Here is a 27,255-nt window from a genome sequence, read left to right as displayed (position 1 = left end):
AAAGTAATAAAAAGAGAATATAAATAAATAAAATGGATTGAAGAGTAGAAAACCAAAAGGTAAAACAAATAGGATAGAGTTAAACCATGAAAGCAGCCTCAGACTGGGAGGTAAGAATTTCCAGGATAAAGAGAGAAGAGGGATCTGCAAGGATGGTGTGGACAGTGGGAGCTCATGCTCTATCCAATCATCACCACACCATCAGGGGTGTGGGGGACAATCCTTTTTTCCCTCAGAAGTGGGTTGGAAGTGTCACTGCAGCTGCTTCATGTTGTGATGCTTTGGTGCCTCAAAGGTAGGCCTCATACATTGCCCTCCTATCATTTGCTACCTCTAGTGTTTGAATTTGGTATGCTAACATGCTATGCATTATGGGGCATCTCAGATCATGCCTCATAATGCATAACACAATAACATGCTAAATTCAAACACAAGAAACAACAGAGGGCCTATGCCCTCCTGACCCCATGCTTCTTCAGTGGTCATGCTGCTCCCCCAAGATACAGTAACTCCTCACTTAACATGGTAGTTATGTTCCTGAAAAATGCGACTTTAAGCGAAACCATGTTAAGCGAATCCAATTTCCCCATAAGAATTAATGTAAATGAGGGGGTTAGGTCCCAGGGAAATTTCTTTCACCAGACAAAAGACTATATATATACAGGGGCAGCTCTAGGCACCAGCGCGCCAAGCAGGCGCTTGGGGCGGCCGTTTCCCGGGGGGGCGGCATTTGGCTCCGGTGGAGCTCCCGCCGGCATGCCTGCGGCAGGTCCACCGGAGCCCGGGACGAGCGGACCTGCCGCAGGCATGACTGCGGCGGGTCCCGTCTTCCCGTGGCTCCGGTTGAGCTCCCGCAGGCATGACTGCGGCAGGTCCGCTCGTCCCGGGCTCCGGTGGACCTGCCGCAGGCATGCCGGCAGGAGCTCAACCGGAGCCGCGGGAAGACGGGACCCGCCGCGGGACCGGGGAAGGGCGGCGCAGCGCTCCGCGCTGCTTGGGGCAGCCTACTTTGTAGAGCCGCCCCTGTATATATATATATATATATATATATATATACACACACACACACACAGTATAAGCTTTAAACAAACAATTTAATACTGGTACACAGTGATGATGATTACACTGCCCTACAGCCAAAATGCTTCTGAAATAAATGTAGTCAAACTTTACTAATTCTGAGTCACTGAGAACGAAAATGATGCTTAAAATTGTTGATTGGCTCTAGTTTTCAATTTATGCTATTGGGTCAGTATATACGACCCTTGACTTGGGAATAGCGGAGGATAAGTGAGTTATATAGGGAAGGGATCTCAATTTAAACCAGAAATGACTAAAATACATCTTTGACTGGATCTATGAATAAATCTATGACTGGGTTTGGACAGTACTTGCTTTTTAGGCAAAACAATGAATGATGCAATCTGAAGCTGGTATTGCGTCATACATGATATGACTTGCATCATGTTATTCCTAGAAGTCATGGATGATGCAATCATAACAAAGCTTACATCACTCTGCTGAACAAATTGCCCTATATCAGCTCTAGAAATCATACAGTGTCGTGCTCTCTTATTTGTCAGTGTTTGATTTTGCAAAGGGACACATTTCTGTTTAGCCAAAGTGAACAGAGATGCCTCGTACTTGTGTGAACAGTGCAGATAACTTCTGCTATGTTTGTGGTGAAGTGACTTTTGCATCACAAAAGCGCAGTATAACCACCATGGTTAGGAAAGCCTATCACCTTTATTTTGGCTGCAAAATTGGAGATCACGACAAGAGGTGGGCCCCACACATATGCTGCAACACTTGTGCAACAAATCTTTGCCAGTGGTTGAACAGGAAAAGGAAATCTATGCCTTTTGCAGTGCCAATGATTTGGAGAGAGCCAACAGATCATACCAGCAATTGTTACTTCTGCATGGTGCCTCTAGTTGGGAAAAGTGTGTCAAAGAAGAAAAAGTGGACTGTGCATTATCCAAACATTCCATCAGCTATACGCCCAGTACCCCACGGAGAAGGACTGCCGGTTCCTGATGCACCAGAATCATTCTCACTTGAGTAAGAAGAGGAAGAGGATGAAACTTCTGGTCCTGAACCATCAATGTCACAGGACCCACATTTTCTCCCATCCTCCTCCTCTGAACCACACCTCATAACACAAGGTGAACTGAATGACCTTGTCAGGGATTTGGAACTACCCAAGAGTAAGGCAGAGCTGTTGGGCTCCAGACTACAGCAGTGGAATCTCCTGGCAGGTGATGTTAGGGTTTCCATGTTCCGTGACCATCAAAAGGATCTTGTCCCATTCTTCTTCATGGAAGGTGATCTTGTAGCCTGCAACAACATCGATGGTGTGATGGCAGCCCTCCACATCGTTCACGATCCAGATGAGTGGAGACTGTTCACTGATTTATCAAAGACGAGTCTTAAAGCTGTTTTACTGCATAATGGCAATGTTTTGCCATCAATTCCAGTTGGTCATGCAGTCCATATGAAGGAAACCTATGACAACATGAAACAACTTTTGAGGTGCATAAACTATGACCAACATCAGTGGCAGCTTTGTGGCAATTTGAAGGTTGTTGCTCTCTTGCTTGGTCTGCAGACTGGATACACAAAGTACTGCTGTTTTCTCTGTGAATGGGATAGTCGTGCAAGAGATTCCCACTACATCAAGAAAGATTGGCCACTCCGACAGTCATTGGAGCCTGGGAGGAAAAGTGTTCAGCATCCACCACTTGTTGAATCAAGGAAGATTTTGTTACCACCCTTACACATCAAGCTGGGTCTGATGAAGAACTTTGTCAAGGCCATTGACAAAACACAAGCAGCTTTCAAGTACCTCTGTGGAAAATTTCCAAGGTTAAGTGAAGCTAAGCTAAAGGAAGGTGTCTTTGTTGGTCCTCAGATTTGTGAACATCTTCGAGATGATGCATTTGACCATGCACTGCGTGGCAAGGAAAAGATGGCATGGAAAGCCTTCCAGTTAGTGGCAATAAATTTTCTCGGAAACAACAAGGCAGACAACTACAGGTTGTTGGTGGAAAACCTCCTCAAGGCATACAAAAGCCTTGGTTGCAACATGTCACTAAAGATACATTTTTTGCACTCTCATCTAGATTTTTTTCCACCGAACTGCGGAGCAGTGAGCGACGAGCACGGCGAGCGATTTCACCAGGACATTGCAACAATGGAGAAAGGCTATCAGGGCAAATGGAGCCCATCAATGCTTGCAGACTATTGCTGGACAGTGACAAGAGATGCTCCATTTAATGAATACAAGAGACAAGCCAAGAAGCGCCGAGTAGACACTGAATAGGACTAAACTATGTACATAATAGTTTTTTGCCTTTTGTTTCATAATAAATTTTATTTATATAACCCTTTTTAAAGTGTTACATAAACAGGACAGGTGAAATATTATCATGTAAAGCAACCATAAACACATGAAAAGACCTAGGTTTACAATTTATGATTAAAACTCTACTATCTACACAATATATATAGACATAAAATGTAAAAACTTACATAACTTAGAAACAGTAGCCAATCAGTTGTTTTAATTGTCATATTTGAATTCAGCACATCAAAATACATAATAAATAGCACATTTTATCTCTGAAGGAGACGACTTCTCAAAAATTGTAGACCAGTGTTATGAAGCTTGGTTGAAGTGGAGGAGTCAGAGGGTGGGATATTTCCCTTACTGCTAAACGATGAACTAGCAATTGGCTGAGCCCTCAAGGGTTAACTCTCTCACTCTACAAGGCAGCAGGAATGAAAGGAGATATTGGCATTTCCCCTTTAAGTACACTACCTTGTTAATTAGATCAGCTTGCTGAGACCTCAGCTGCTGCAAGCTCCTTCTTTCCTGAGTCCTGGTGTGTCCACCTGCTCTATGGACCGGGCTGGCTTCAGGCACCAGGAAGCATGTGCCTGGGGCAGCATTCCATGGGAGATTTCCCTGTAAGCCAGTACAAACCTGCATAAAAGCTTTGTGAATTCTTAATTTTTACCAGTACTCATAGGATCATAAGAAATGAGCTGTGCTCCCTTTCTGAATCTTGATCATAGTGTTTTTGGTGATGGTGATACTCAGTTTTAGTGTGAGTTGCAGATGCTCTGCATTCAGGATCAGGCCCTCTGACAGAAAATTTATATCTGATATCATTCTGACTCCATCTTGCTGCTGCATATTGCTGATGAGTGTTGGCAAAGCAGGAATCACGTCCTGTGGTAATTCAAAGTTTGTTCCTCTCTCATTAATGGTGGTGATTCTTCAGAAGGCCAATGATAGCTTATAAAGGGGAAAGGGTGCCTGGAGCCATTTCTGCAGGAAAGGCTTCTCTGTGACAGCGTTATTGTTTTTCAAAGGAGGAAGCAAGTCACCAAGACCTTGCTACAGCAGTACTTCGGAGCAGATGCCATCCCATGTGTACCTTTTCTGATTTGCTGTATTGACACACAGAAGTGAAAAAGTCACTGCACTGTAATACTTTGCCTTACTTGTCCTGAAAGAAAATGTTAACCTTTAGGAATTTTTATAGAACTTTCAGCTCTAAGGGGAATTAGATTAGACAGTGTTATATATATTTTTTATTTACAGCATACATTCCTACTAGCAGGAGATTCCCCTTTGAAGAATAAAATCAAGGCTCTGAAAGATTTTCTCACGGCTGCAGCCCTGCTTGTTCCCATTTGTGCTGACTGTTGAACATGACATGCATTTCTTATTGTAAGTATTTATATTTGCAAACTAACATGTCAGATACTAGAATCAAAATTTAGCATCACAATGATTTTCTCTGGTTTTGTAATTGTCTCTCTGGAAGATGGCATAGACACCCATATCTTTGTAATGTGCAATATTGTTTGGGTAGTTCATTTTATATCAGGACATAGAGGCTCATATTTCAAGTGTTACTCTTTATTAATATTCCACACAATGGCCAGTGCAAGGTATAAATGTCAAAATTGAAAGAACCAGGCAAGAAGTAACTAGTCAATAAATAGAACAAGTTCAAAACAGCTTTCCCCTCTTGATATAATTTCTTTTATGAAGTAAAAAGCACCGTAAGAGTCAAACCACACTACAGTTGAAGGCAGTTTCCCCCAGCCAATGTAGTGCTCAGTAACAGGGTAGCTGGCCCCTTAAATGAAATTGGGCCCAGCGCTCCTGTTCCAGTCCAAGTTCTCCCTAGTTTGATGGAATAAGGAGGATGGGGCTGCACCTACAAACTTCCCTGGCCTGACAGCCGAGGCTAGAGAGGGCTGAGAACTACAGAGGGGGATGTCTGAGACGGGTGAAAGTAATATTAAATTCTTACCGGTATGGGGGCTGGCTTTGTCCCTTGAAAGGGGCAGGGCCTCGAGTGGAAGGGGTGGAGCCTCAGGCAGAAGGGGCAGGGCTGGGGGTCAGCCTCCCCGAGCCTGCCCATCTGCGCTGCCTGGCCCTCGCCGCCCAGGGCTCCAGACGCTTTAGTGTGGGTTGCGTATGGGCTGTTACTGGCTTCTTACCGGTACATCGTACCGGCCCACTTTCACCCCAGTCTGAGCTGAAGCGGAGAGAGCTGAAGACTGGGGAGTGATGGAGGAATGAGTCTGGCCGTGTCTCTAGGTCACTAGAACCAAATGTGAGAATGTAACAGGATGGAGAATTGCCTCAGCTGGAGGGCTTGGATGACACATCATGAGAGGTCTCAGGGAGTCTAAACAGAGAGTTGTATTTAGTGTGTTGATGGACTGTGCAGACTTGAAAGACTGAATGTACTACTTGAACTGAGTTGGAGAATTCTGGTAGAGGAAAAAGAGACCTGGAGATACCTGGGTAGCAGCCTGTCCTACAGCACACTATGTATATTTAACAAAGGAAAGTTTTTAATTAAAGAAACGTTTAATTTAATTAAATACTTATGTTTAAAATTCAACTGTTCAAGTAGGCAAAAGTAAAAATGCAGGCCCTATAAGAATGGCCATACTAGCTCAGACCAATGGTCCATATAGCACACTATCCTGTTTTCTGACAGTGGCCAATGGCAGGTAGTTCAGAGGGAATGAACCGAACAGAACAGAACAGAGCATTTATCAAGTGATCCATACCCTGTCATCGAAACCCAGCTTTTGGCAGTCAGAGGCTAGGGATACCTAGAGCATGGGAATACATCCCTGACTACCCTGGCTAATCCCCATTGATGAACCTATCCTCTATGAACTTATCTCATTCTTTTTTGAATCCAGTTATCATTTTGGCCTTCACAACATCCCTTGGCAACGAGTTCCACAGGTGGACTGTGCATTGTATGCAAAAGTACTTTGTTTTATTTGTCTTAAACCTGCTGCCTATTAACTTCATTGGGTGGCCCCTGGTTCTTGTGTTATGTGAAGGAGTAAATAACATTTCCTTATTCACTTTCTCCATGCCATTCATGATTTTACAACCATCTACACAACTTTACAACTGGATTCACTACCATGGACCTATGCACTTATGAGGAACCCCTGTGAGGTCACTGTACCAGCAGATCTAGTTACAGGTGTGACATTGCGCTCCATGTTTATGGAAATATGCTTATAAATATGATGCAACTGGAATATGCTTTATGCAAAAGGTCTCTTGTAATGTATCATTACAAAGTTTATAATCTACTGTGTGTGTTCATCCTATTTGTATGCATGTATCATTCTTGTATCTGAAACTAGAAATATGAAATATAACTCTGAGGTCGGGGTGAAAGTAACTTAAAGGACTTACTGGTACTCTGGAGTCCTTAGGAGGGGGCGGGGTTGTGGTAGCAGCAGCTGGGAGCCCCGGGCCCTTTAAATCACCCCCGAGCTACCAGCTGCAGAGGCGGCTGGGAGCCCTGGGGGTGATTTAAAGGGCCCAGGGCTCCAGCTGCCACTACCATAGGGGAGCCCCAGGCACTTTAAATCACCATCGGAGGGGCTCCCAGCTACCACTGCTATCCCGGGGCCCCGGCCTCTGGCGGAGCTTTAAAGGGCCCGGGGCTCTGCTGCAGTAGCGGCAGCTGGGAGCCCCGGGCCCTTTAAATCACCACCAGAGCCCTACTGCTGCTACCCCAGGACTCCAGCCATGGGGCTCGGGTGGCAATTTAAAGGGCCCCAGAGGGTAGCAGCGACGGGTGTTTTTGCGTGTTTTTGCTTGGTGACTTACTTTGTTCTGCCTGTTATTACTTGAAATCACTTGAAGCCTACTTTTTATACTTAATAAAATCACTTTTGTTTATTAATTAACCCAGAGTAAGTGATTAATACCTGGGGGGAGCAAACAGCTGTGAATATCTCTCTGTCAGTGTTCTAGAGGGTGAACAATTCATGAGTTTACCCTGTATTAGCTTTATACAGAGTAAAACGGATTTATTTGGGGTTTGGATCCCATTGGGAACTGAGTGTCTGGAGATAGGTAACCTGCTGAGTGGTTTTTAGTTAAAGCCTGCAGCTTTGGGGGTGTGGTTCAGACCCTGGGGCTGTGTTGCAGCAGGCTAGCATGTCTGGCTCAACAAGGCAGGGTACTGGAGTCCCAAGCTGGCAGGGAAAATGGGCTCGGAGGTAATTCCAGCACATTAGGTGACTGTCCCAAGGGGATATCTGTGACCGAACCCGTCACAGTAGGATCACAGCCTAACCCAGTTAGACTGGGGAGACACTAAAGATCTTTCTGTCTTTTTCTTTTTCTTTCACAGCTACCAACATTTGCTGCTTAATTTCTATTATTCCCTTAGAATTTGCAGCTGTTGTTCTGTGGTAATATTGTGTGTTTTAAAATCTTTCTTAATAGGATAAGAAAATAGTCTCACCTGAAGAAAGCCTCACACACAACCTCTTGCACTATTATAAAGATCTAAATGCACCTAGTTACCAAAACAAAATCTAGAGAACAAAAATTACTTATTTCCTTCCCATCCAATTATGTCCAAGTAGACACAAGCAGGTGGAATCACCTTGAAACTGATTGTCAGCCTCGTAACCTTGAAAATGAGGGTGTTACAATGACCAAGCAGCTTTATCTTCGCCTTATTATGAAAGAGAATTTCTCCTGGTCCCTCTTCTGGTCTGGCTCCTCTTTTGTTCTGGATAAGCTCTTGAAATAGAGCTAATACAGAGGGCAGGATATTGCAGTCCTTTTTTCAGGAGAATCCTTGGCAGGCAGTACTATTGTTGGGAGGCTGGACTCATTGCCAGAATCAGCATAGATTATAGATTTCTGTTTCTCCAAAAGTAAAATGAATCAATGAGGTGTTTGGGCCCAATCATGAAGGGGCTAACCATCTCTGATCTGCCATGGACTTCGTCTCAGTAAGAAGCTTTCTCTTTGTTGTCCTTGAGGCTTGCCTCCACAGAACAGCCTCTCTCCCCGTGGCTCTGGGAAGAGGATTTAAAGACAGGGGGGAAAGTACTTTATAATAAGTGGTTCATCGCCTTCATCCAAAATATGTAAAACCTCAAAATCCTCTTAACACTAAAGGGAGTAAACTCTCAAAAGTGGAGCTGGAAAAGAAGTGGTAGAAAGAGCAGGATCATATGTTTGTTTGCTGTTTGAAACACTTGGTGGTGATCTAGACTTACGTATCAGAATTACAGTTAAATAATGTTAAGGTTGTGACTAATTCACAAAAGCAAAAAAATGCACAATTAAGGAGAAAATGTACCATATGTTCCCCAAAACCAAGACATATTGCAGCGCATTAAGAAAGACATAAAGGAGACACCCTGTTGTGGTTATGTGTTCTGAGATATGTCATACACTTCCACTATAGCTATTTCCTTGCCTGTATGAGCTTGTGCCATTATTTAAATCTAGTTGGTGTGTAATATTTCCTCCTGTTAAAATAGGGGGCTACTGTGTTTTCCATAAACTTACCGTTAGATCAGATGACATTGCTGTTAATAAATGAGGAAACTCTTCAGCAACTTTGACATTAGCATTGTGAATGTAAAACTATCCTAGAGAAAGGGGTACAGATAGTTTTATTGTAAAACTGTCAGCAGTGGGGGACAAAGTGTTGGTTGCATGAACTCTTATTCGTGGACCTCTCTGCAACAGTTGATACTGTTGACCACCAAATATTGCCTTCCCACATTTGAGATGTAACAAGGATGATGAGGAATGCACTGAAATGGTTCCAATACTTTATTTTGGACCAGCCTCAGAGGGTTGTGATAAGCAACTACTTGCATCTTAGGTCTTCACTTGAGGAATCCCCCAAGGCTCAGTCCCCTCCCCCACATCCTATTCACAACTTATATCAAAACATGGGAGCATATGAAGTGACAGCATAGGTTCCAAGTGACCAATATGTGGATGGTATCTAGCTCTGCACTTCAACATCAAACATTGTCACAGGGTGGCTGGCCCCTTTAAAAGAAGCAGGTCCAGTTTGTCCAATTAAGAGGGCAGGGCAGCACCAAGGGCTTTAAGAGTCAGCAGTCAATAAGGAAGGGGGAGCAAAAGCAGCAGGAAGTTTCCTGGGAAAAGTTGCTAGAGTCTTGGGCAGGCCAGAGGTAACCTGCTGAAGAAAAAGTGTTTCCAGGCAGAAAGCCCTAGGAGGTGGTGCTCAGTTAAAAAAGTACAGAAGAATCCTGCAGTAGGCCCTGAAGCAGGATATGGGTGTGGGCAGAAGAAAGCACTTTGAAGACTTGTCAGTGTCTAACTTCCATCAAGGGCCTTGCTGACTTGGGATCCTCCTGAATGCCTTAGTATTTTTTTTTTGAGGCCCAAATAACTGCAGCTGCTTTAAAAAAAAATCCATTTACAGCTGTTTAGGTAACTTCACCCTCTTCTATCAGAATCTGATTTGGCCACAGTGATCTATGCACTCATGACCTCTAGAATTTTTCAGGAATGGACTCTCTAAACTAGTGATACTCAGATTGAGGCTCTGGAGCCACAAGTGGCTCTTTAATGCATCTCCTGTGTCTCTTTCCAGCATGTAATATTAAAACACTGTGTGATTTAATAACTTTGGTTAATTATTAACTAATTAGGATGCTTTTACTATGTTATTAACCAATTGTAGTTGATAAAATAGTTGGTCAGTCATTCTGCTGAGAATTTTATTTTTATATATAAATATTTCCCCAGTCATTCATATGTAAACAGTATATATTAGTATTATAGTAAATGAAACAATAAATTCACACTACTGTGGTTCTTTTGGGTAATGTTGATTGCTAATTTGGCTTCTGAACCATGGAGGTATTACTGCTCTAAACCTGAAGTCAATCTGGGCATTGAGCTATCTTGGCAGTTATCCCATAAGTGCAGCGCTCACTCCCAGAATACATCAGAGTGACTATCACTCTCACCACCTTCAGAACAAAATGTCAAAAGAGAGAGGTTTTCTTCTGATTTTTGCTTTCCCACAATAATAATAAAACTGAGTGGGAGAGGGGGAAAGAAACTAAAAAGATACCATGGTGCTGAGTGACACACAAAAACCTAGACAGATGTGTAATGAAGCTGCTGAATCATTAATAGGCACTACTCTCCCTCCTTAGAATGACCTGGAGTGAAAGGATTGAGCCAAAGGTTTTTCTGGTAAGGGCAGCAAGCCAGATCAGTATCAAGTCAGTAGAAGGCACTGAATAACCTGAAGGCAGAATCTCTTTCCGGTGAGAGCAGAGAGAATCAGGCCCAGTGAGAGAGATAGAGGGGTGGTAAAGAAATTTGATAGACTGATGCCTGTAAGCTGCTGGGAACTGGCTGTGGTGGAAAAAAATAGGTAAAAGGACCTGCTGGGTAGTTACAGTTAAATCCTGGGAGAACAGAAGCTGAGGAAATAGCCCAGAGTAGGACTGAGATGGTGCGAGTAGGTTGGTATGTGGTCAGCAGCATGCCTGCATGGTGGCTGGGCTGCTCCTGAGAACCAGTGGGGCTAGTGCTTGAGGAGAGTGGTCTGAGCAGTGAGCCAAGGATCTGAGCCAGCAACCAGCTGAAAGAGAGCAATAATCAATGTCTGAGAGCAGGCTTGCTTATACTTCTGGGTGTGGTATTATGTATTGTCACCCAAAAAGCAGAAATCATCCATCAAAGGACACTGACCAAAACCACCCCAAAGAAACCATGTGAAGAGCTCCCAACACCACAACACAACACAATAGTAAGGAAGAACAGGCCTGTGAGAATGACAGTCTAAGGCAGGGGTAGGCAACCTATGGCACGTGTGCAAAAGGCGGCACGCGAGCTGATTTTCAGTGGCACTCACACTGACCGGGTCCTTGCCACCAGTCCGGGGGGAGCTCTGCACAACAAAGGGGGAAGATATAGTGGAAAGTTTTGTAAACCATATTGAAGAACAAGGAGTTGACATAAAAAATATTTTGTGAGACAACAGATGGTGCGCCTGCCATGGTTGGAAAACAGAAAGGATTTATAAAGTTACTTGAAGATCAAATTGGCCACCCGGCAGTCAAATTTCACTGTATCAACCATCAAGAAAACCTGTGCGCTAAAATTTTCAAATTTAGAGCTTAATAATGTGATGAATACAGTGGTGTGAATTGTGAATTTCCTTGTTGATCTGCTTTGACTCACAGACAGTTTCAAGCACTGCTAGAAGAGATGGACAGTGCTTATAACAACATTCCACTTGACAGCAACATTTGATGGCTAAGTCGTGGCAAGGTTTTGGTGTGCTTTGTAAACTGCAATCTCAGAAAAAGGATAAAACTACCCCGAACTGGATGATGACAAATGTCTGTGTAAGCTCATGTTTCTAACTGACATCACCACTCATCTAAATGAACTCAACTTCTGTCTCCAGGGTGCAGGGCAAACTGTTCTGGATCTTTATGAAGCCCAGAAGGCATTTGTTGTAAAACTAGCAGTTTTTCCTCAGGATATTCGAACTTCGACTTTCCACTACTTCCAACACACAAAAGAGCTATCGACACATTGCATTGTCAGTGTCAATGAGATTGGAATGTACATGCAAGAACTGGAATCAGAATTTTCTGACAGATTTCAAGATTTGCAGTGATTTGGCCCAATGCTTTCTTTTCTAATTAAACCTGAAAAGTTCAATGAAAGTGACTTGGATTTGTCTGTATTTCAGTGAATGGGTATTGAAGATTTCAAAATGCAACTCATTCAGTTAAAAAGCTCAGAATTGTGAGCATCAAAGTTTGGAGATCTGTGGAGTGCACATGAAGCTACCAAGAGAGATCATGGGGCCTCTATTCTGACCTGCTGGATGTCCCTGACAGTGAAATGTAACTGTTTGAAGAAAATTGCATTTGCAATGCTTTCCGCATTTGGATACACAAACCTGTCCACACATGTATTTTCATATATGAAATCTATCCTGTTCCTCTCGGAGACGGTTAACAACGATCCCTCAGAAGCCTATGTGTGCCGCTTAAAGTATCCAGATACATGCCAAACATTGGAAAACTCAGCAAGGAAAAGCAAGGGCAAGGATCACACTAAACTGATAAGATCTGCATTTTAATATAATTTTAAATGAAGCTTCTTAAACATTTAAAAAACCTTATTTACTTTACATACAACAATAGTTTAGTTATATATTTTATAGACTTATAGAAAGAGATCTTCTAAAAACGTTAAAATGTATTACTGGCACACAAAACCTTAAATCAGAGTGAATAAATGAAGACTCGGCATACCACTTCTAAAAGGTTGCTGACCCCTGGTCTACACTAAAATATGTGTGATTATTCTACCCGCCGAGCAACATAAGTTATACTAACATGAGTTAGTGTGTACAGCTCTCTTGCTGACATAGCTTATGCCACTGATGGAGATGTTTTTTTTTTTAATGCTGACAAGAGAGCTCTTTCCTGTCAGCATAGAGCATCTTCACCATATGCGCTGCAGTGGTGTAGCTGTACTGGTACAGCTGCGCTGCTAGGTATAGATATGGCCTAAGACTACCTCCTCCCCAAACAGCAGTGGACTTAAAAAAGAAACTATTTCCTAAACTTATAGTTTGGAAATTCTCTGCTCTCATTTGCAACTAGCATCTTATACTTGTGCCTACAATCTTTGCATCCTTTCTTTCCTGCTAATTTAGTAAAGAATCATCTTACTTTATGGATTGGCTTATTTCTGGGTGCTTTCAAACATAGGTATTATTGCAGAATCAGGGCTAAGCATTTTAATTAGTAATTTTTTTCTGTAGCACATTAAACTAAGGTAGTTTTAGCAAGTTTTGCTTCAGAAGTAAAGCAGCACTGGGTGGTAGTGCACTTGGATTTATTGGCTAAAATAAAAGGTAAAGAAACTAAATCAGTTTTATTTGAATCAGCCCAAGCTGTTCGGAGAGATTTAGCAATGTAATCTAATTCCATATAGGGTTGTTCCTTGACACGTTTTGTGTATCGGTTCTGGCAACTAAATTATGGGTAAGTCAGTTCCACCATAACACACGTTGAAGTGTCACAGCTGCAGCTTCCCAGCCGGATTCTTCGCAGCGGCTTTAACCTCGCACCCGCGGAGTGGATGGAGCGTTCCCAGGGGGCTGAACGAGCGGCGGCGCAGCCCCGACAGGCAGCATCACGCGCCTCCCCAGACTCCTCCCCCCGCTGTTCGCACAGGCCCCTCACTGCCCCGGCCAGGAGCCTAATGAGCGGGCGCAACCAAGGCTGGGGGCAGGGTAGAACTCGCCGCTTTCCCCTGTAAAGCGAGGCCTTTGGACTCCCCCTGCTCCCGGCCGTACCACTTACAGCCTGTCTCAGGCCGAGAGCTCTGGGTAGGAATGTACCATAATCGCAGGGGGGGGCGGAATGTGTAACGAAGAGGACGCGTTCAAAGCAGCCAAGAGGGCGCTCCTATCAGTGGAGCCGTTCTCGCTGAGCGGAGCCAGTCCCAGTGTCGCTAGCGCTGCCACCCGCGGTCGGAGGAAGGGGGGGGGTAGTGGCAGGGAGGCTTATCTCCCCCTCTCGCGACCGGGATGGGCTGGCCCCGCGAGCCGTCACGCCCCCTCCCCCTCGCGGTGGTGAATGTTCTTCTCCTCCGCGGCCCGGGCGCTGGCTCCTCCTGCGCGCAGGGACCCGACATGTCGGTGGCGTTCGCGGCCCCGAGGCAGCGGGGGAAGGGCGAGATCACGCCGGCCGCCATCCAGAAGGTGAGGGAGGGGCCAGGCCCGACTCGGGGCTGCTTCCGGCCCGGCCGGGGGGCGGCGACTGGCGGGGCTGGGAACACGCTGGGCCTGAGGGCAGAGGGTAAAGGGCAGGGCTGGGCTGTGGTGCTAGGGGCGAGAGTGTGTGTGGGGGCTGGGGATGCAGAATTGGGGTGGGCGCGTGGAGGGGTCTGTGGGGGCTGGGAGGCAGGATTGGTGGGTGGGGGAGGCAGGATTGGGGTGGGCGCGTGGAGGGTCTGTGGGGCTGGGGATGCAGGATTGGGGGTGGGTGGGCGCGTGGAGGGGCCTGTGGGGGCTGGGGAGGCAGGATTGGGGTGGGCGCGTGGAGGGGTCTGTGGGGGCTGGGGAGGCAGGATTGGGGGGTGGGGGAGGCAGGTTTGGGGTGGGCGCGTGGAGGGGCCTGTGGAGGTGCTGGGGATGCAGGATTGGTGGATGGGCCTGTGGAGGGGCTGCGGATGCAGGCTTGGGGGGTGGAAATACCTTTCCCAGATGTGAAAAAGAGCTCTCTATGTCTTGAAAGCTTGTCTCTCTCACCAAGAGAAGTTGGTCCAATAAAAGATATTACTCCTCTTTCCTCCTCCCCCCCCATGTCTTTCTAATTGGGGTAATATGTCAGACAATTAAGTCTATACCATGAGACGTATTCATTAGTTAATTGTCATACTTCACCTTTGTGGATAAGTAATTTTTATAATTTTGGTCTTTGTCGAGTGCTTATTGGTGAGGTAAGTCAAAACTGCAGTTTCTAAACTTAGTTTTATTGATAAGATTTAAATTTTTTTTTTTGCATATTAATGAAGTGGGATTATGGTTTGAGTAGAGGCTTGGGACTTGGGTCTCTAGGTACTGTTTTAGGTACTGCCACTACCTTGGGATGTGCTTGTGTAAGTAAACAAGAATTGGAGTGGGAAGCAAGATACATATATTTAAGGTTATGGCTATACTAGCACTTTTGTCGGTAAAAGTTTGTTGATCAGGGGTGTAAAAAACCACACCCCTGACTGACATAAGTTTCACTGACAAAAACACGGGTGTGGACAGTACTTTGTCGGCAGGAAACACTCTCCCCTCATGCCTACGTAGCTAGCTACCGCTGCTCGTTGGGGATGGTTTAATTATGCCATCAGGAGAGAGCTCTCCCTTACAGTGGCGCAGCTGCAGCGGTACAGCTGTGCCACTGTAAGATCTGTAGTGTAGACATAGCCTCAGTATATCTTGTATTTGCAAAATAGTTTGTGTATAAATACAGAATTTTAACACTGGCACAGTTAAGGTTGCACATGCAATTTTAACTGTCATTCCCTGACTTCTGTTTGCTTAATTGTACGAGTTCAATATCCTTTACGTAGGAAATGTTTTGAAAATCTATTTTAGGGTCTTATAGTACTGTAGTATCTGAGCATCTTCCACATAAAATCGATAATCGCTAAGTCCTTAATGATCTCAATGGAATCTCTGGCAGTGGCTCTTCTCCCTTTTTGGGGTAAACATAAGATACTATTTGCCTGCAGATACCTCCAAAATGATGTCTTGGACACCATAGGAAGGTCACGAGAAACCCATTTTGTGGAAAATTAGGAAGTGCGCCTCTTTCATTTATGTGACTATAACTTTTTTTTAACTAAAAAGTAAGTTAGTTACACGTATTTACGATCTTGAATACTTCTAAAATGTGATAGAGAATAATTTATATAATTTTTCTATGCTCATAGAGTGCAATTGTGCTAAAAGCTCATACGTTAATCAAATCTAATTTTAAAAGGCAGTGGGGTCTATTTTGAAGTAATGTTCAATTTTCTTCCCATAGCTGTTGCTATTCTTTTCAAATCACTAGCATTTCATAATAGGAGAAGGAAAACTTTTTTGTGTAAGCTATTTAAAACAAATTTCTGAGCAGAGACCAAACTTGGAAAATGAAACTTTTGGAAATTTATAGAAAATTGTGGCAAGGACAGAATAGGAATTAGAAAGAAAATGTTTTTGGAGTCTTAACTATAGCAGTGACTTAAATCCAAAACCTTAAACTAAAAGCCATAAAACAAATGGAGAATTAAAAGAATAGTTGGAGTGAAAAGTTCTACAAAGATGTCTGTGCAAAACAAAATAAGAAACACAATTTTTTTTAAAAGCACTTTTTCAATGATGATGTGATGTAGATGGGAGAGATTGGTCTCACTTTTAGTTCACTTACATTAAAAGGGTGTGAAACTTATTCCTGACTTCTGTTTTATTATTTCAGATGTTGGATGAAAATAATCATCTTATTCAGTGTATAATGGACTATCAGAACAAAGGAAAGACCTCAGAATGCTCTCAGTAAGATTTTAATCTAAATGTATTTTGTACCTGGTGATATTGGTAATTTAACTGGAAACCCAATCTATTTAGATCAGCTCACTGGAGAATTGTGCTAGCGAACATACAAAAACACTGCTAATGATAGTGCACCTTTAAACTTTAAACAAGTATATGAATATCATTAAAACTTCCTCTTCTAGAAATATTGAAATGCTGGTTTTAATTTATTAGCATACAGTGGCAGTAATGTGGGGTAAAAGGATTTCATAATAAAAATGTATAGACTTTTCTATTGTGTGTGTCAGTGCTTTGATTACTTTGGGGAGGAGTTCGATTACATGCTTCACACTTTCCCTAGTAATTCAAAGTAGGGGGAGGAGCTGACACTATTTTGAAGGCTGTTTTGGGGACATATCCAAGAACTTCATACTCCTCCACCTATCCCAAAGCAGCCAATCTCTGCCTAAAAGGCCATGTATCATGACAAGCCTGATGTTTGACGAAGAAGGCTTGGATGCATCCTCTAGAGCAGGGGTTCTCAAACTGAGAACCTCGCAACCCCCTGAGGGGTCCTGACTATTACATGGGGGGTTGTGAACTGTCAGCCTCCACCTCAAACCCCATTTGCCTCCAGTATTTATAATGGGGTGTTAAATATATAAAAAAAGTGTTTTTAATTTATAAGGAGTGCCACACTCAGAGGCTTGCTATGTGAAAGGAGTCACCAGTACAAAAGTCTGAGAACCACTGCTCTAAAGTGAGTCAAATGCTGATCTTTCGGTTGGAATGGTTCTAACAGAAATCTGAATGCATTAACTTAATGGTACTTGCAAGCATGGATAGGCCATGAGTGAAGGGCATGGTGTGGTCATGAGCTGCTTCCTGCCAGTCAGCCAGCTCCCTTTCCTGTCAGGGTTGCTCCACGTCCCTGGGTGAGCACCATCCCAAAAAAGGATTATGCCTGTGCCTCTACATGTAAACTTTAAGTGTGAAATTGATTTCTGATTTTCAGTCTGCCTTCTGGGCTATTGGGGAAGCACTCTACAAGGTCTTCTGTGCTCTGTGTCACAATGGGGCCATATTCTGCCTCAGTGTTAATTGATTGTATCCACATTAAATACACTTCATTCATATTCCTGTTGAACAATGAATTCTGCAGCAAAATGCTGAATTCTGTGGTATCTTGGAAAATTGCCAAATTCCAGAGTATTTCAGCCATGGGATCCTGAGTGAGATGACTGAGGGTGTCCACACCTATGAGCCATGTTTGAGGCTTTTTGCAGACTCCAATAGATATTGGCTTATATGCTGGTCATGCTTTCAAGATAATCTTTGCAACCAAGATTAGAAATGTAATTTCCCTTTAAGAAAAGGAAGTTAAGATACTAGAGAACTATTCTGCAGCAAGGATTGAATTCTTTGTGGTAAATTTTGCAATTGTGGAATACATGGGGCCCTGATTATATGCTGCTTATTCTGATTATATGATTGATATATAGGTATGATCTTTTGCTGCTGGGTGCATCAGAAGGAGAGAGACATGAGCTGTCTGTCGCTAATACATGCCTCAAGCAGCATCAAATGGTCATGTAGGGGCTCATACACAACACATTTCCTGGGTAACTCAACTGAAGCAGGGCATGAAACAGACAAGAACAAGGTCACTCTGTTGCTGCTTCTGTAATTGTTACTAGGAGAATGTGCCTGAGTGTTTCCAGTACTTTTGCAAGGGAATTGTCAAAACATGGGGGGCAGGGAAATGTGGAAAGCTTGGGATTCCTAGAACTATCCCCATAATTTCTTGATGTACTGAAATCAGAGTTCATTCTGCCTATGTATGTAAATTGAAAGGAGGTGAATTTAAATATTATTGTGTCCTTAGCTTTTTTTGGACCTGTCTTGCTCTGTTCATTTTGCTAGGTATCAGCAGATGTTGCATACAAACTTGGTCTACCTAGCCACTATAGCAGACTCCAATCAAAACATGCAGTCTCTACTACCAGCAGTAAGTACCTCTGTAAAACACTATAAACTGAGGCAGTTGTTTTCATGTGGGCTCTTGATACTGTGAGAAGGTACTTGAAGATGGCCCAAAGATTTGAACAGTTGAGTTCAGTTTTCCCCTGGGTGAGAAAAGTAAGGTCTTCTCACATAGCTCCTTGGGACCAATAACTCACGCTGCTGGAGTCGCTTTGCACACACATGTTATGCTATCTAAGGAAAGATTGGTGCTCTGATAAAAATAGCACCCAGATGTCCCTTGTGTGACTCAGTGGAAAGCCCCTATATCTCCTCAACTAAGGATTCCTGAAGCGTGAGAGTAGTTATCCAGCTAGTGTAGCTGGTTCTTATACCAGTGGTCCTCCCACTCTCCACCCATTTATTTATTTATTTATTTTGGGAGGGGGAGGAGGGAGGTGGGGGAAGGTTCCTTTCTAGAGTGTGTTGCTCTCTGGCAGTCTCGGCTGTTGTAAGTTAAGTCAGCCCCCAGCTGGCTCTAACCCACTCCAGGACTGAAGATGGGGCAGACTGGCTACTTGATGTCTTCTACCCTTTTTGTGCCAGTATGTGATTATGTAACTAGACCATATCATGACAACACATAGGATTCAACTAAGATTGCATAGGCTACTTTATCTTCACTATTTCCTGGATGTTCAGTGCTTCAGTTTCTAACTCTAATGTTAATTGAACATTGTTTTTTATATTGTTTTAACTCCTGTGAATAGATACACTTGCAACTTTTTTCAGTTGAGGTGTTAACTCTTCCCGTCTGATCTTCAATCTGGCCATGATTATTTGACCTGATTTCTGCCATAGTAAGGGAAAGGAAGCAGAGTGAAGAATGTTGATGATGATATAGTAGCCTGATTCCTCTTAACTTTCCATGCCAAGCTTCCACATAACATAGCCCCGGTCAAAAAGTCTGATTAAGTCATTGTGAAGAACTGTATTTCTGGTAATGTAACTCTTTGAAATTCATATACAATTGAAGCTTTTTCCAATATGTGTTGTTTCACTTCTGTAATCACAAAGATAAACACACATCCATTGCCAGATACAGTTTTAGTTGGTGAAAATAAATTACTATTTCTTCAGGCTCTGGAGAAGTGTGCTTCCCATAGTGAAGTATCCCTATAATTGAGTATCTATAAAGCATTGAGTTGTGTTCAGCTCAAAACAGTGCCTCTCTAGCATTTTTCGTAAAGCTACCCTGGTAATATCCTATTGGAAAGGTAAAATTTTAGCTTGACTAGAGCCACTCTAATTATGAGGTCTGTGTGTAGTAGAAGATTAATGTATTAACCCCCTTCATTTCTGGAGACCTATTGTAGATTAGTAACGTGGTTCTGGTCACAAGTGGAAATGAGTTTGACCTAATCCTGGTCCCTAGTGGACACTTCCCTGTTTGCACAAGTGGCTGTGGTAGTGGTGTGCACTCAAGAAAGAGGACTGGGATAAGAGGGGGTTTGCAGGTCAGGACTGAGGTGCATTTCTAATGATGTGTGCAGAAGCTTCCACAATGTGCCAATTTCTAGCTAATATTTTTTTTCTTTTTAGGACTGCTACACTTAGGGGGAAAACACAACTTCTTGATTGCCTTTTTTTTTTTAAAAGAACTGATCTGTATTTCATTTGATTCTGTAAAAACAAATGTAAGTTCATTCTCCCATAAGTGGATTTAAGTTTTAGCCAAATCTTCAAGGGTTTGGTTTGCTGTGTGGTAACTTGACCAGATAATGGAAAACAGTTCACTCAGTATTTAAAATTAACATTTTTACAGATATGTCTGATGCTGAATAAGGTTGTTTTTAGGGCTTTTGATTAATTGCAGTTAACTCGCACGATTAACACACAATTGTGATTAAAAAAATTAATCACGATTAATCGCAGTTTTAAATGCACTGTTAAACAGTAGAATACCAACTGAAATGTATTAAGTACTTTTGGATGTTTTTCTACATTTTCAAATATATTGATTTCAATTAAAACACAGAATACAAAGTGTATACTGTTCACTTTATATTTTTTATTACAAATATTTGCACTGTAAAAATAAACAAAGGAAACATTTTTCAATTCACCTCATACAAGTACTATAGTGCAATCTCTTTATTGAGGAAGTGCAACTTAAAATGTGGGTTTTTTTGTTTGTTTGTTACATAACTGCTCTTAAAAATAAAACAATGCAAAACTTTAGAGCCTACAAGTCCATTCAATCCTACTTCTCATTCAGCCAGTTGCTAAGACAAACAAGTTTGTTTACAAGTTTGTTACAGGAGACAATGTCAGCAGAAAGTGAGAGCAGGCATTCGCATGGCACTTTTGTAGCCAGCATTGCAAGGTATTTACATGCCAGATATGCTAAACATTCATATGCCCCTTAATGCTTTGGCCACCATTCCAGAGACATGCTTCTGTGCTGATGATGCTCGTTTAAAAAAATAATGCGTTAATTAAATTTGTGACTAAACTCCTTGGGGGCAAATTATGTCTCCAGCTCTATTTTACCCACATTCTGCCATATATTTCATGTTATAGTAGTCTCAGATGATGACTCAGCACATGTTCATTTTAAGAACACTTTTGCTGCAGATCTGACAAAATGCAAAGAAGGTACCAATGTGAGATTTCTAAAGATAGTTACAGCGCTCAACTCAAGGTTTAAGAATCTGAAGTGCCTTCCAAAATCTGAAAGGGATGAAGTATGGCGCATGCTTTCAGAAGTCTTAAAAGAGCAACACTCCAATGCGGAAATTACAGAACCCAAACTACCAAAAAAGAAAATCAACCTTCTGCTGGTGGCATCTGACTCAGATGATGAAAATGAACATGCATCGGTCTGCACTGCTTTGGATTGTTATCAAGCAGAACCCGTCATCAGCGTGGATGCATGTCCTCTGGAATGGTGTTTGAAGCATGAAGGGACATGAATTTTAGCACATCTGGAATGTAAATATCTTGCGACACCGGTTACAACAGTGCTATGCAAATGCCTGTTCTCACCTTCAGGTGACATTGTGAACAAGAAGTGGCCAGCATTATCTCCGCAAAAATAAACAAACTTGTTTGTCTGAGCGATTGGCTGATCAAGAAATAGGACTGAGTGGACTTGTACGCTCTAAAATTTTCAATTGTTTTATTTTTGAATGCAGTTATTTTTTGTACATAATTCTACATTTGTAAGTTCAACTTTCACGATAAAGAGATTGTACTACAATACTTGAATTAGGTGAATTGAAAAATACTATTTTTTTACAGTGCGAATATTTGTAATAAAAATAAATATAAAGTGAGCAGTGTACACTTTGTATTCTGTTATAATTGAAATCAATATATTTGAAAATATGGAAAACATCCAAAAATATTTTAATAAATGGTATTCTGTTAAAAACAGTGCGATTAATTGTGATTCCTTTTTTTAATCGCTTGACAGCCCTGTTCTTAATTTTTATTTTTAAGAACTAAACATTCCCAAATTCCAAAGGGGAGGCAATAACTTTAGCCAGAAAAGCTGGGAAGGCTTTCAAAGAATCAAGCGGCTGTAGTTAGACACAAGAGGCATGTATTTCACTTTTTTTTTTTTAAATTCCTTCTTGGTTTCCCATCCAGGAACAGACTATGGTGTAGGTATGGATCTACTACCCTTATCTCTTAGTGTGTGGTGAAGGAGTGGTGTTCCTGGAATGGGGGAGGAACTTCTACTAAGGGGAGCAGCAGTGGGGTAAAGTAACACTTTTGCTGGCTGTGGATCAAGAGGTGCAGATTCAGAGGTCTTAGAGGAAGTGGTATGGTGGGTGGAGGAAGCAGTGATGACCTATCAAGGCCCATAGCATCTTTGCAAACATCATAAAATGCTGAATTATTAAATGACAGTGACATCAATGGCATGAAACTTCCATTGCTCACAACAGCAAGGCAGATGTAGGAAAAGAAACTCCTCATGTGGAACCCTTCTCACCCCTCCCCCCCCACCAGCCCCTTGATCTGATGGAGGAAGGAGTAGCAATGCTTTTAGGTGTGGGGCTACTCTTGGATATCCCTTCCACTTGACCAAACATGGGAGAATTGACCTCTGGACTCTGCTGTTTTCTGCCTGGACACCTCCAGGGATCCTCCTCCTATTTCCTGGACAGTAATATGCCTGTATAGTCTAGCACCACATAGGAGGTCTGAGGCACATGTAAAGAATGGGGTGGGGTCCTACATTGGAATATGGATCTATGAACAGAGGCCGAAGATTGCTATATTCTGCCCAATGTAGGAAGAAGGGCAGTTGGAAAGCTGGGTGACAAGCAATGGTGAACTAACCCCTCTTGGCTGTAGGAAATGAATGAGTGGGAGACAGAGATCCTAGAACTATCCCCAGCTGCATCTCTTAAAAACCTAATAAGAGCTAGAGCCATGGTCACCAACTGGTCGATCGTGATCGACTGGTTGATCTTAGGGGATCTCCCAGTTGATCACGATCTCTGGCAGTGCAGTGTGACTGCTATTAAGGTATACTCCCTACTTACTCTAGCCTCATGCTGCTCCCATTGGCCGGGAGAGCTGTGGGGGTGCTGCTTGCAGAGAGGGACAGTGTGTGGTGGCCTTCCTCCCCGTCCAGGGGCACATTGGCGCCTTCTAGGAGTGGTGTGGGGCCAGGATAGGGAGGAAGCCTGCCTTAGCCTCGCTGCACCTGCCACTAAGCGGGAGCCGCTAGAGATAAGTGCTGCCCTGCAGGAGGATGCACCCCAGCGCTGACCCCCTCCCAGAGCCAGTACCCTGTACCCCCAAGACTCTGCCCCAGCCCAGAGCCCCCTCCTGCACCCCAATCCCCTTGGTCCCAGCCCAGAGCCTTCACCCCTTTCAACCCACTACCCCAGCCCGGTGAAAGTGAGTAAGGGTGGGGGAGAGCAAGTGAGGGAGTGGGGGGGCGGTGGGGTAGATCCTGGGTTGCCCTTAGATTCAAAATGTGATCTTGGGCATAAAAAGGTTGGAGACCACTCGCCTAGAGAGTTTACAAAAAAACAAACTTCTTGTCTTTGACAAAGTCTGACTGTTTAGCTCTTTGAAAAAAACTAAATGGAACTCTTCTTCCACGCTTCTTGCTTCTCAAACTTTTAGGTGCAGCCCTTTCCCTAATTGTTTATAGACGATCTGGAAAGCCAGCTTTCCTAGTACACACAGTCCTTGCCCCTTTCCTCTTCTATAGTGAAACTGGCATTTGAATATTCAGGGCATTTCACTTCATTGCATGCTTATCAAAGCAACGTGCACCTGCTCAGTTTTAAAATTGCCATAACTTCAGTCCTTTTAATGAAGTAGAAGATAGACTATATGTTCTGCATTTGGAGTGACTCTTTTCCTCAAAAAGAAGATATTTGAATTTCTAAAGTGCTAAGAAAAACCTTGAAACTCTAACTCAGGGGTAGGCAACCTATGGCACGCGTGCTGAAGGCGGCACGCGAGCTGATTTTCAGTGGCACTCACACTGCCCAGTCCTGGCCACCGGTCCGTGGGGCTCCGCATTTTAATTTAATTTTAAATGAAGCTTCTTAAACATTTTAAAAACCATATTTACTTTACACACAACAATAGTTTAGTTATATATTATAGACTTATAGAAAGAGACCTTCTAAAAACGTTAAAAAATATTACTGGCACACAAAACCTTAAATTAGAGTGAATAAATGACGACTTGGCACACCACTTCTGAAAGGTCGCCGACTCCTGCTCTAACTAAAATCCATTTATCTTCCTCATCCCATATGAAATGACGGAAAGAGGTTTAATAAAACACTAAGGCCTGGTCTACAGTGGGGGGGGGGAGGGGGGGAATCGATCTAAGTTATGCAACTTCAGCTACTCGAATAACATAGCTGAAGTTGACGTACTTAGGTCTACTTACCGTGGTGTCTTCACTATAGTGAGTCGACTGCTGCCGCTCCCCCATCGACTCAGCCTGCGTCTCTTGCCAAACTGGAGTACAGGACTCGACAGGAGAGTGCTCAGGGATCGATTTTTATCGCATCTAGTCTAGATGCGATAAATCGATCCCTGCTGGCTCGATTGCTGCCCGCCGATCCGGCCAGTAGTGAAGACATACCATAAGAAAAATGTGTGTGTAGTGGAAGCATGAGAAACTTGACTCCTGAAGCTAACACATTTTTGGAGGATGTGATGTGTAATAATTTCATGCATGAAACGTAGCGCTGGTCTACACCTGGGTGGGGGAGGGGGTCGATCAAAGTTATTCATGTAGCTGAAGGTGCTTAACATAGCTGAAGTCGATGTACTTAGATCTGCTTACTGCGTTGAGTCGACTGCTGACGCTCCCCCATCGACTCCTCCTGTGCCTCTCAGCCTGATGGAGTACAGGAGTCGCCGGGAGAGTGCTCGGGGATCGATTTATTGCGTCTAGACTAGATGCGATAAAAATCGAACTCCCCCTGGATCAATCGCTGCCTGCCGATCCGGGGGATAGTATAAACATACTCTTAGTCACATATGAGAATTCTGCTCATAAAAGAACAGTAGTACAAGTCCCTGCTGTTATATAAGTGCAAAAAGCTTTTTAAATGCAGAGTGATGGTTTCTTTTTCCAAAAATCCAGACGACAGCAGCAGCAGCCACTGAAATACCAGTTGCTTCTAGCGTAACTTCTTCAAGAAGAGAAACTACTAACGCTACAAGCAGCACCTCAATAAACTGTTATAAGTTTATCAGCTCAAATTAATGATTGTTATATTAGATAAAAAGCTGTTGCAGTCAGATATATATGCAGTCCTTTCATAGGCATGAATGCTTTGGTTCTGAAAGCTAGTGTTAATATAATAGAATCTTATCCAGTAACTCCTTGCTTACTGTTGTAGTTATGTTCCTGAAAAATGCAACTTTTTTGCAAAAAGCAAAGCGAAGTTAAGCGAATCCAGTTTCCCATTAAGAATTAATGTAAATAGAGGGGGTTAGGTTCCAGGGAAATATTTTTCACCAGACAAAAGCGTATATTTTATATATAGACACATAGTATAAGTGTTAAACAAACAGTTTAATACTGTACACAGCAGTGATGATTGTTAAGCTTGGTTGAGGTGGTGAAGTCAGAGGGTGGAAGAGGCTGGGATATTTCCTGTGGAATGCCTTATTGCTAAATGATGAACTAGCACTTGGCTGTGCCCTCAAGGTTTAACACGTTAATGTAGCCATTACACTCTACAAGGCAGCACAAATGGAGGGAGGGGAGACAGCATAGCAGATAGACACACACCCTGTGTGTGTGAGAGAGAGAGATGTGCATTCCCCTTTAAGTACGCTGACCCCACTCTAAGTACATTGCCTTTTTAAGTAGATCAGCAAGTTGAGGCAGCAGCTGCTGCCAGCAAGCTCCCTCTGTCCTGAGCCCTGTTGTGTCCCCCATCCCGCTCTATGGATATGGGGTAAGTGGGGGGAGAGGAGCAAGAGCAAGGGGGACACCCTGACATTAGCCCCCGTCTTTCCCCCCGTCCCTGCACGGCAAGCAGGAGGCTCCTGGGAGCAGCTCCAAGGCAGAGGGCAGGAGCAGCACATGGCAGTGGGGTGAGGGACAGCTGAACTGCCAGGCAATTGATAACCTGCTGGGCAGCTGCTGCACAGGGAACTTAGGGGAGCAGGGAGCTGATAGGGGGGCTGCTGGTCCACCCTGGTTCCAAGCCCCCCACCAGCTAGCTCCCAATAGGCTGCTCTTCCTGCAAGCAGTGGACAAAGCAGGCGGCTGCCAAACAATGTTATAAGGGAGCATTACACAACTTTAAATGAGCATGTTGTCTAATTGATCAGCAACGTAACAACGTTAACTGGGATGACTTTGTGAGGATTTACTGTATTCATATATCAGAGGGGTAGCCGTGTTAGTCTGGATCTGTAAAAAGCGACAGAGTCCTGTGGCACCTTATAGACTAACAGACGTATTGGAGCATAAGCTTTCGCGGGTGAATACCCACTTTGTCAGATGAATGTAGTGGAAATTTCCAGAGGCAGGTATAAATATGCAGGCAAGAATCAGTCTAGAGATAATGAGGTTAGCTCAATCAGGGAGGATGAGGCCCTCTTCTGCAGTTGAGGTGTGAACACCAAGGGAGGAGAAACTGCTTTTATAGTTGTAGTTCCTCTTCAGGCAGAAGGATCTCAGACATCTCTAGGAGTTGCTTCATCGGAAATTTTAATATACCAACTTTTTGCATAGAATGAATCCATACATAGCAGTACTCCAACATTTTAGGACAGAACGGGGCGAATAAAATTTTGCTCACTGAAAATTCTGTATTTAAATTGAATGTGGACATTGCCTAATCTGCACATAGTAGTCAAGTTATAGTTTTAAGACTCCTGCTTTATAAAAAGCATGTTAGGATTCTGAAAGGAAGACTATAGTTAGTAAACTATTAGATTCTATAAAAGCAGCAAAGAATCCTGTGGTTCCTTATACACTAACAGACGTATTGGAGCATGAGCTTTCGTGGGTGAATACCCACTTCGTTGGATGCATTCACCCATGAAAGCGCATGCTCCACTACGTCTGTTAGTCTATAAGGTGCCACAGGACTCTTTGCTGCTTTTACAGATCCAGACTAACACGGCTACCCCTCTGATATTAGATTCTAATCATTGTATCTAGTTGTAAAGATCTAATCAGTTAAAGAACAAAACCTTAAATATAGTTTTAAAAACAAAACTAAACCTTGAATAAGCAATAACCAGATCTGACCCTACATAGCTGGTAAGGTCTGATAATATTCTAGGTAGTATAGCATATATTTCTTTGGGTGTGTGCCTGTGCTGTGACTAGCAATCTTGATTGTAGTAGGGTAGATGT

The 27,255-nt window shown here is 43.1% G+C and overlaps 1 protein-coding gene across 5 annotated transcripts in view; it reads left to right on the top strand.

The window, feature by feature from the left end:
* Window positions 1-13,995: 13,995 nt before the first annotated feature.
* SS18 (SS18 subunit of BAF chromatin remodeling complex) overlaps window positions 13,996-27,255 on the top strand; it is a 65,203-nt gene continuing 51,943 nt past the window's right edge. For 4 of the 5 annotated variants that reach the window (XM_039526481.1, XM_039526480.1, XM_039526479.1 and 1 more), the window contains exons 1-3: window positions 13,996-14,105; window positions 16,360-16,436; window positions 18,339-18,423. In XM_039526481.1, the coding sequence (XP_039382415.1) occupies window positions 14,037-14,105; window positions 16,360-16,436; window positions 18,339-18,423 (231 nt within the window). In that variant the 5' untranslated portion in view covers window positions 13,996-14,036. Of the gene's footprint in view, window positions 14,106-14,561; window positions 14,846-16,359; window positions 16,437-18,338; window positions 18,424-27,255 lie in introns of those variants that run through there. The other variant, XM_039526478.1, reaches the window with a different exon arrangement.

Source organism: Mauremys reevesii, linkage group 2, assembly GCF_016161935.1.
Source record: "Mauremys reevesii isolate NIE-2019 linkage group 2, ASM1616193v1, whole genome shotgun sequence".
Classification (NCBI taxonomy): Eukaryota; Metazoa; Chordata; order Testudines; family Geoemydidae; genus Mauremys; species Mauremys reevesii.
Note: the sequence above shows the minus strand (reverse complement) of the source record. Positions and strands in the feature narration are given on the sequence as shown.